The sequence below is a fragment of the Triticum dicoccoides genome, chromosome 3B, assembly GCF_002162155.2.
Source record: "Triticum dicoccoides isolate Atlit2015 ecotype Zavitan chromosome 3B, WEW_v2.0, whole genome shotgun sequence".
Taxonomy (NCBI): Eukaryota; Viridiplantae; Streptophyta; class Magnoliopsida; order Poales; family Poaceae; genus Triticum; species Triticum dicoccoides.
Window position 1 is genome coordinate 863,228,455 of NC_041385.1, and position 10,483 is coordinate 863,238,937.

At 54.3% G+C, this 10,483-nt stretch overlaps 1 protein-coding gene across 1 annotated transcript; it reads left to right on the forward strand.

The window, feature by feature from the left end:
• The first annotated feature begins 4,869 nt into the window (after positions 1 to 4,869).
• On the forward strand, positions 4,870 to 5,319 carry LOC119282829. Its single transcript, XM_037562895.1, has one exon. It carries the CDS (start codon positions 4,870 to 4,872, stop codon positions 5,317 to 5,319), a length of 450 nt encoding a protein of 149 aa, XP_037418792.1.
• Positions 5,320 to 10,483: the final 5,164 nt, after the last annotated feature.

Here is a 10,483-nt window from a genome sequence, read left to right on the forward strand (position 1 = left end):
GGGCCAAATGTGGTGCCCCATCAGGAGCAATGAATTGCTTAGCATGGAACTGTCAGGGTGCGTCCAACAAAACGACAGCTCGTGATTTGGTGGGACTCTGAAGACCACCAAGGCTCGTTTGGTCTTCTTGTGTGAAACTAGACAAAAATCTGAAAAAGTTCGCCGGCTTCGTGGTAGGTTGGGTTTGAGTAGTTTTGCCGGTTGTGATAGTGCTGGCCTGAGTGGTGTTTTAGCTCTCTTTTGGTGTGAGCAATTATGTGTGGATGTTAAAGAAGTTAATGAAAGGTTTATTCATGCTCACATTCGTGTGTCCCTGACAAAACCTGAGTGGAGACTCACATGTGTCTATGGAGAACCCCGTGTCGAGAACAGAAACCACATGTGGTCCTTGTTGCAAAACTTGAAGATGCAGTCAGATTTATCTTGGTGTGTTTTGGGTGACTTTAATGAAGCCATGTGGTCTTTTGAACATCTATCACTGACTCCCCGAGGTGAACAACAGACGCTTGCCTTCCGGATACTCTAGAGGTATGTGGCGTCATGGATTTGGGTTTCTCGGGGCTGCCTTTCACTTATGATAACAAACGCAAGGGGAGGAGAAATGCCAAGGTCAGATTGGATAGGGTGGTCGCAGATAATGAATGGCGTTATTTGTTTACTGATGCGGCGGTCACTCATCTTGTTAGTGCTTTTTTGGACCACATTCCTATCCTTTTATGTTGTGAAAAGGAACCTACAGAACAACGCAGACCAACACATAAGCAATATGAAATTGCTTGGGAGCGTGAGCCTAGCTTACAGGAGAGAATTGAGTCAGCCTGGGGAGATGCAGGAAATATGGTGCACCTTGGTGATGTTCGGCAGGGCCTGCAGCAGCTTATGAACAAGTTGCAAGTATGGAGCAAGGAAAAAATTTGTACGTCACTCGTGAACTGGAAAAATCACGCTCCCAGTTAGAAGAATTATTGAGTATGAATGCGGACAGGAGAGAGATAAGAAGGGTAACAGATCATATGAATAAACTTCAGTATCGGGAGGAACTTATTTGGCTGCAACGTTCCAGAGTGGATTGGTGTGATGATGACCAAAACACAAAATTCTTTCATAGGAGGGCAGTTTGGCGTGCGCATAAAAACAAGGTTAAAGCTTTAGTGGATGAATACGGGGTCTGCCATAGTATCCAGGAAGCTATGCGTGGGATGGTTAACTCTTATTTTCAGGCGCTTTTTGAGGAGGAGAAGAACCTGGTGCGGGAACCTTTGTAGAACTTGTTTGAATCAAAGGTGACTCAGGACATGAATTGCCTCTGTGCGGAGTTCTCTGAAGAAGAAATCTCAGATAGCTTGTTTCAAATTGGTCCTCTCTCAATGCTCCTGGTAAGGATAGTTTTCCCGAGAGATTTTTTCAACGGAATTGGGCAGTCATGAAAAAAGATATCATACATGCTGTGAAGGATTTCTTCAATATTGGTGTGATGCCCCAGGGTGTCAATGAGACGGTCATAGAGCTAATCTCAAAGGTACCAACTCCCACACGCCTCACAGATTTTCGTCCCATCAGTTTATGTAACGTGGTCTACAAAATTGTGGCAAAGTGCCTAGTCAATCGGCTGCGACCTATTCTTGATGATATCATCTCTCCGTCATAGAGTGCCTTTGTTCCAGGCTGTTTGATCACTGATAAAGCTCTGTTGGCTTTTGAGTGTTTGCACTTTATTCATCAGGAGAAATTTCCGGATAATAATTTTTGTGCATATAAACTTGACCTGTCCAAGGCATATGATCGAGTGGATTGGGATTTCTTGAAGCGGGCGATGAAAATGTTAGGCTTCTCTCACCGGTGGGTAGAGTGGATAATGTCGTGTGTTACCTCCGTGAGATACTCCATGAAATTTAATGGAGCCATCTTGGATTCGTTTGCACCATCGCGTGGGCTACGGCAAGGTGATCCCCTAACCCCACTTTTACTCCTATTTGTTGCTGATGGTCTCCCTGCCCTCCTCAGACAGGGTGTGGTGTCAAATAATTTCGATCCAGTTAAAGTGTGCAGGGGAGCCCCGGGTGTATCTCATTTGCATTTTGCAGATGACACATTGTTATTCTTCAAGGCAAATCAGGAGCAAGCTACCTTTATTAAAGATGTGATACACAAATATGCACAAGCAACAGGACAACTCATCAATCCCCAAAAATGTTCTATACAGTTTGGGAATGCTTGTCCAGGGGACAATCAACTTCAAGTGCGCCAGATTTTGAAGGTACAACAACAAGATTTGAGGGGAAGTATCTTGGGCTTCCAACCCCAGATGGTAGGATGCAGTGTGGTAAATTCCAGAAATTACAAAAGAGTCTGACACGGCGTATACTGGAGTGGGGATATATTCTTTCACAAGACGCCAAAGAAACAATGATCAAATCAGTGGCCCAGGCGATACCCACATATATAATGGGGGTGTTCAAACTGCCAGCATCAGTCTGCGAGGATCTTTCTCGGCTAGTCAGAAACTTTTGGTGGGGAGCCAAGAATGGCAAGAGGAAAACACATTGGCGATCATGGGAGAAAATATGTGACACGAAGGGTAGAGGAGGACTTGGTTTTCGTGACTTCCGTATGTTCAACCAAGCGTTCCTGGCCAAGCAAGCTTGGAGACTCCTAACACGACCAGAATCTCTTTGTGCATGTGTTCTCAAGGAGAAATTTTACCCTAATGGCTCTCTTGAGGATACCGTTTTTGCAGGGAACGCATCATCTACTTGGAAAGCCATTACATATGGCTTGGAACTACTCAAGAAGGGCATCATTTGGCGTGTTGGCAATGGCGAACAAATTCGGATCTGGAGGGATCCGTGGATTCCTCGCCCTCACTCTTATCGTTCTATCACAATGCGTGGTAATTGCCGCCTCCGACGGGTGGTGGAGCTCCTTCAAGACCAAGGGTGTTGGGATATAGCACTCCTTCGACAATACTTCACGCCTATGGACGTCCAAGCCATCATTCAGATCAAGGCGTCGCCACGCCGACTGGGCGATGACATATTAGCCTGGACACCGGACCCTAAGGGCATCTTCAGCGCCCGTACAGCCTACCATCTTGCACATGATGAAAAGTACTGCACATCTTTGTGCGCCACAAGCAGGGCACCAGACGGCACACGTGCTGTCTGGGAAGCATTGTGGGGGTGCCCTGATCCTACGAAGGTACGAGTTTTTGCCTGGCGGGTCGCTACTAACTCTCTTGCTACTGCGGCAAATTTGAAGCGTCGAAACATTGTGGTGACTGACACTTGCGTTATTTGTGGACTGGAACGTGAGGACACATTCCACGCGTTGTGCAGATGCCCGCTTGCCCAACGCCTATGGCGAGCCATGGGAGGACTCTAGAGCATGCCTAAACTGGAAGATATCCAAAATACAGGAACAGAGTGGCTACTCCAACTACTGCTCCAATGCCAGCCGGAAGAACGACTACAAGTGCTGATGACGCTCTGGCGATCCTGGCACGTGCACAATGAACTCACTCACGACAAGCCAGCTTCACCTATTGAAGCCTCCACGGGCTTCCTGAGCAGCTACATCGACACCCTTATGTGCATCAAACAACACCCATTCGCTGACATGGACAAAGGGAAGATGGTCGTTTCCTACCATGGTAAGCAACATGCCGGCCATGATGGCACCAAGACGCATGTAATACATGCATGCTGGAGCAAACCACCAAGAGGATGGACAAAACTGAAGATAGATGGGTCGTTTGAGGAAGAGCTGGGCACCGGAGGGGCTGGAATGGTTCTCCGCGGTGATTCAGGTCAAGTCATCTATTCCTCTTGTCGCTACCTCCGGTCTTGTTCTTCAGCGCTTGAAGCAGAGCTGGCTCCATGCTTGCAAGGAATCAACATCGCGAGAGCCTGGAGTTCGGCTCCTATGACAGTTTGGTTGCTGCGCAAATGATCATTTAGAGCGACACCAACAGGTCACCATGTGCTGTTGGGCTAATAAGCCGCGGCGATGCACCGGACACGACCAGCGCGTGTATGGGCGCGAGCTGGCCGGGTCGGGCGTGTCGGGCACGCGGCGAGCAGTGTGTGTAGGTGTGCGTGTGGTGCATGGGCGTGTCCGTGCAGGCGAGCAGTGTGTGTGTAGACTAGGTCAGTGCGTGATCATTGAGGGCTTGGCGCAGGGCGCGCGCGCGGAGCGCGTCGCGGGGCGTGCAGAGCGGGCCGATCGGAGCGCGCGAGTGGGCAGGTGCGAGTGGGTTGGAGCCCAGCGTTGCCCGGGTATAAAGGCAGCTGCGGTGATCATTGTAAGCGTGTGGTGTTGTGCTGAGTTCGTGCTCAGGAAGTGGCGTTCGTTCTCCGGAAAATCCACCGTGTCCCCGTGTCCTTCTCCTTCCTCTGATCTTCTTCTTCGTTGGTTCGTGCCACGGCGTCCGAGAGAGCTAGGAGGAGTGAGGCGAGGGGCTGGCGGTTCCAACAATTGGTATCAGAGCCTCGTTCTGGTCAGGGCGCGCCGGTGATGTCGATCGTCCCGTACACCGGCGGAGCGGGCGGATCGTTGACGCAGACGGTGCCGCAGCTCACCGGCGAGAACTACACGGCGTGGGCGATCAAGATGGAGGCAAACCTTGACGCGGCCGGGCTGTGGGAGGCGGTGGTCGTGCCGGAGGACGCGGCGGCGGCCGTGATCGCCAAGAAGGACAAGCCGGCGAGGGCGTACTTGCTCGGGGCGCTCGCAGAGAACCTGCTGCTGCAGGTGGCGGCAAAGAAGACCGCCGCGGAGGTATGGGCTGCCCTGAAGGCACGGTTCGTTGGCGCGGACCGTGTGCGGGCAGCGCGGCTGGGCACCCTGCGCGGAGAGTTCGAGCTCCTGCGCATGGCAGACGCCGAGACGCTGGACGACTTCGCCGGCAGGCTCGGAGGGATGGCGGCGCGCTATGCGGCGTTGGGCTCGACCCTGGAGGACGCCGCTCTCGTCAAGAAGCTGCTCGACTCGGTGCCGAACCGCCTGTACCCGGCGGTGGCCGGGATCGAGCAGTTCTGCGACGTCGACGACATGGCGTTCGAGGACGCACTGGGACGGCTGAAGGCCTTCGATGAGAGGCTGCGACGGCGCGGGCAGGACGGAGGCAACCAAGGCGGCGAGCATCTGCTGTATACCGCAGCGCAGTGGCGGGCGCGCGAGCAGCGTCGGGGCGGCAGGCGTGGAGAGGACGACGACGACGGGGCGCGCAGCGAGGCGTCGGGCTTCGGCGGGAACCGGCGCGGCCGCTGCTACAAGTGCGGTGACCGTGGGCACTTCAAGCGTGAGTGCCCGAAGTGGTAGAAGGGGCCGGCACCGGAGCGTGCACTGCTGGTCGACGGCGACGTCGAGGACGGCGGGCTGCTCTGAGTCGCGGCTTAGGGCGCGAGTGTTGGGCTAATAAGCCGCGGCGATGCACCGGACACGACCAGCGCGTGTATGGGCGCGAGCTGGCTGGGTCGGGTGTGTCGGGCACGCGGCGAGCAGTGTGTGTAGGTGTGCGTGTGGTGCATGGGCGTGTCCGTGCAGGTGAAGACCGCACGGGTGTGTGTGTAGACTAGGTCAGTGCGTGATCCGAGCGTAGCGGGAGCGCGTGATCGTTGAGGGCTCGGCGCAGGGCGCGCGCGCGGAGCGCGTCGCGGGGCGTGCAGAGCGGGCCGATCGGAGCGCGCGAGTGGGCAGGTGCGAGTGGGTTGGAGCCCAGCGTTGCCCGAGTATAAAGGCAGCTGCGGTGATCATTGTAAGCGTGTGGTGTTGTGCTGAGTTCGTGCTCAGGAAGTGGCGTTCGTGCGCCGGAAAATCCACCGTGTCCCCGTGTCCTTCTCCTTCCTCTGATCTTCTTCTTCGTTGGTTCGTGCCACGGCGTCCGAGAGAGCTAGGAGGAGTGAGGCGAGGGGCTGGCGGTTCCAACATGTGCGTCATATGAAGGGGAGATCAAGAGAATGGTAGAAGAGATAGGAGAACATGCGATTTTCACATGTGATAAGGAGCAGGAACAAAGTCGCTCATGCTCTAGCTCACATGGGCCAGGTAGAGAAACGTACAGCAGTTTGGCTACTTAGTAATCCGGGAGAGATTGATATTTTTTGTAATGCAGACTATAATGATCCCACTTAATCAATGAAAGTTTTTCATTAAAAAAACTCACGAAGGAACACACGTACGCACGCAAAGCCGGCGTATTACCACAAGCTCGTAGGGAGCCTGTTTCGATTTTATATTGCTTCCAAATCACGGTGGTACAAGTTACAGGGTGCACGCATATACTCCGGAGTACATATCAAAAGTAGCTGCTAAGAGTAGCATCTCCAACAGGCGCGCCAAAAGACGTGCACGCGGTAAAATCGTTTTTCAGCACGCGCGATCCGGTTTCGCGCGCTCCAGCGTTGGCGGCAAACTAGCATGCATGGGAAGCATTTGCGCGCGCGGGAGAAAGCGGCAGCTGGCGCGGTAGATTTGGCGCGCCGCTTCGTGCGCGCCTATAAAATTCGGCGCTCGCCACGCGCTCAACCACACTGCCATGTGCCCTTTCCCTCGTCACCTCACCGCTTCGAGTCTTTCTCGCCGCTTTCCCCGCCACCACCGCATCACCATGCCGCCGCGCCGCCAGGGTTCTTCGGGCTACCGCGGCGTCCGCGAGCGCCCCAACGGCTGGTACTCCGCCGAGATCCGGTCCAGCGACGTCCGGCTCGGCCTCGGCTCGGTCCGGACCGCGCACGACGCAGCGGCGTGGCGCTTGGAGAGCCCCCGTCGCAGATAAACTTCCGGGACGTCTTCACGCGCGAGCAGGCGCAGCGCGTCGCCCCTCCGCCTCGTCTCATCACGGACCAGGACCGTGCGGAGCATGTTCGGCTGCAGCGTCGCCTCCTCGTCGCCGAGGAGGACGAGCGAGCCATGGCGGAGTGGCGCCGGCGCCACCCGGAGGACGTCGCCACTGAGAAAGCCTTCTGGGCAGAGAGGACGGCAAGGCGCCGCGTGGAGCGTGCCGACAGGCGTCGGCGCAAGGCACTGGCCTTTGTTGGCGCCGCCTCCTCCCGGCGCCGCTCTTCTTCTTCCTCTCATCTCTCATGAATACATACCATGGAGAAACTCTACACAGACATACACACACCAAGGAAGAGCACAAGAGCTTTGCGTAGAGGCCCTGCCCCTTGGTGTACACACGATGGCTACATTTTTCTCCAGCCCTCCCGGCACTTTTCTCATTCCTTTTCTTGACTTAAATGGCAGTACAAGATAACGACTCGCACACATATCCTTGTCCTCAACTTACGGCAAGGCCATGCACCCCTGGAATCTCTCCACGATGCATAAGACTCGGCCACCACACGGCCACTAACTGCACGCACTCATCCACTCCTAGAAGGGCTCCACTAGCTAACTAACTCAGCCATGCATTGCCATGCACTAACAGCCCACAACTCTAGCTAACAGCCGCCGCCTTACGAGCCGGACCCGGAGCGCGTGCACGCACCGGACACCCGTGCCACATGCATGGCTTATTGCCAACACTCACGTCCTAGGCCATGACCTCGTCATCGTCGGAGTTGTTGCAGCTCCCATTATCGATGTCGGCATGATCGTGATCCGGCCCGCGGACCCGACCTGGCGCAACGGTGCCGGTCGCACCGCCACGGATCCAACCTGGCGCACTGACGCCGGTCGCACCGTGCTCTGTCATGACTCCGGCGACACACACCGAGCTCCTTCTCCGCTGGCGACACACGCTTGGCGTCCCTCTGCGTCTCGCACGTCCCGCGCGCACCCGACGCGCCCGACGAGCCCGACCGCACCAGTGCGTCCCGCACGTCCCATGCGCACCCGAAGCGTCCGACGAGGCCGACAGCACCAGACGCTCACCGCGCGCTGCCTCCGTGTCCGCCATGGCAGCCGCCAGCGACAAACGCCGGAAGGATGTAGCCGAACTCGAGCACGGACTCGAGCACAACGGCGACATACGCCTCCTCCCAACGTCAACCGCACGCTTGTACGCGCGCCCGCGGTCCCGACGCGTCCAGTGCGCACCCATAACACGCACCGGTCGCGCCCGGCTCGCCGCCACGGCTTATTGGCCTGCACCGCTGCGGACTCCATGCCGCCATGCAGTGCCTCCACGCCGCCACGCCGTGCTGCGCCGCCGATGCAGCCTCTCGGCGGCCTCCGCCATCGCGCACGTACGACATCACCGCCCACCGCCTCCGCCACGCGCCATGGCAGCCACAGCGCCGCCCACCTCCATAGGGCGACACACGGCCCGGAGCTCCATCGCGCAACCGCCGGCGAGCGCCGCCATCGCTGCCACGCCTCCGGTACGGCAAGCATGCCCAAGACACCAAGCTCTGATATCAAATGTTGGCGCTGCCTCCTCCCAACGCCGCTCTTCTTCTTCCTCTCATCTCTCATGAACACAAACCATGGAGAAACTCTACACAGACACACACATCACTTTCTTGGAGCTTTGGCGATCAGCTGGAAGCCTGTCACCATCGTCGCCGGCGAGCCTCTATAATTACTATCGTCCGATCCGACCCAGCAGCCTAAATACTCCTATCGAACAACTGGAGACACGAACGACGAGGAGCCGATTGACTCGCAGGCAAGACAATGAATCCACCATGGCACCGGCGAGGTGCCTCAACGGCGGCTTAGATGGTCAGTTTGTGGGCTCATGCATGGGTCAGACGATGAATCGACGACAATGCCAGCGAGGTGAATCGACGGCGGCGTAGACGGTCGGTTTAGAGGGCAAATATTTTTTTTGTTTTCCAATTTTGTGGCGCTAGCGTTCTCTTTTTGAAGGAAAGTCACCCCTGATTTCCTTTCTTATTGTCAATGGATCCGGCTACATCTCGTATGTGAAACGTTTTTGGCCGGTGACGTAGACCATGGCCTCATACGTGTTTTGGCCGGTTCTCATAAACTGGTAGAAACGTTTTTTCTCTTGTGTGCAAAAGAATTAAGGAAAGAGATCAAAGAAACATCCTCTTTTAAATCTCAACAGTCAGTCTTTGTTGTTAACGTAAAATCAACGGATATAAAAGGGTGACGTATAGAGAACTATGAAAGCTTCCGTCCTTTAATATTAGGTAAAGAAAAAACTAGGAGACCCCTTGTAGGGGAATAAGTTTTGACACTAGCAATAAACATCAATTTCATCAATCTCCCTCTCTCCCTTGGTATCAGTCTTACATCGATCCTAAACCCTAGCCTCCGCCGCTTTCGCCACGCGCGCCGCCTCTCGGGCAGTCGGCCTCCATGACCGTCGCCGAGGGCCGTGCCGCCCGTACCTAGGGTTCATCCGCCGGTCTGTTGACCGGCTGCCCAAGAGAGTCTTTTTCTCAATCTCTTGATCCGGGTTTTCTCTCTTGCCGGTCGTCCAAATCGTTTTTCAATCTAAGACAGGTTTGCGTCGCTTGCCATCGCCGTCGACCACACGCCTCTACTCCGACACCGGAACGACAATCGGCCTCTTTTCCACCCAAACGACCTCGCACAACGTGGCGGCCCGTCATGGCCGTCGTTCGTGCCTCTGTCCAGCCGTCGCCGCTCTGCTTCGACTGGCGCCCCTGCATCACCTCCCGCCTCCACCGCGTATGTACGGCCGTGTCTGCACAATATGTGCATTAGATGTAGCTAATATTTAAGTGTGTTTCATGAATGAATCAATGATTGAGCATAATGGGTTAGGGATAACTTACTTTAGCGTTGATATTTTGAAAGACATGGTTTTGATATGCTTGAGTATTGATGTTTTCATGTCAAATTGTAGACTATTGCTTTGAATTATTCAGGTCCAAATGTCCATGCTATTAAAGAAAAATATTATATGATGAACATGATAGGTAGCATTCCACATCAAAAAATTTGTTTTTATCATTTACCTACTTGAGGACGAGCAGGAATTAAGCTTGGGGATGCTTGATACGTCTTCAACGTATCTATGATTTTTTATTGATCCATGCTATTATAGTATCTATCTTGGATGTTGTATATACATTTACAAGCAACTTAATACCATTTTTAGGACTAACCTACTAACTTAGTGCCTAGTGTCACTAATTGTTTTTTGCTTGTTTTTGACTTTGCAGAATGTCAGGACCAAACGAAGTCCAAATGCCACGAAAGTTTTTGGAGATTTTTTTCTGGCAAGAAGAGACCTTGGAAGCTTCGGGAAGGAATGAGAAGAAGAAGGAGTGGCGCAGTAGGCACTGGGGCGCGCCCTGGTGGGTAGTGGGGCTCACAAGGCTCCATTTGACCTAACTCCGCCTCTATAAATACTCTGAAATCAGAAAACCTACCAGGAAGTCCACAAAATACTTCTTCCGCTGCCGCAAGCCTCTGTTCCTGAGAGATCCCATCCGGGGACCATTTCTGGCACTCTGTCGGAGGGGGAAACGATCATGGAGGGGTTCTTTATCATCCTTGCTACCCCTCTGATGATGTGTGAGTAGTTTACCACAGACCTACG

What these genes read in the sequence shown, in the direction of transcription:
- LOC119282829 (XM_037562895.1), top strand. Translation starts at nt 4,870, where the DNA reads ATGGCAGACGCCGAGACGCTGGACGACTTCGCCGGCAGGCTCGGAGGG.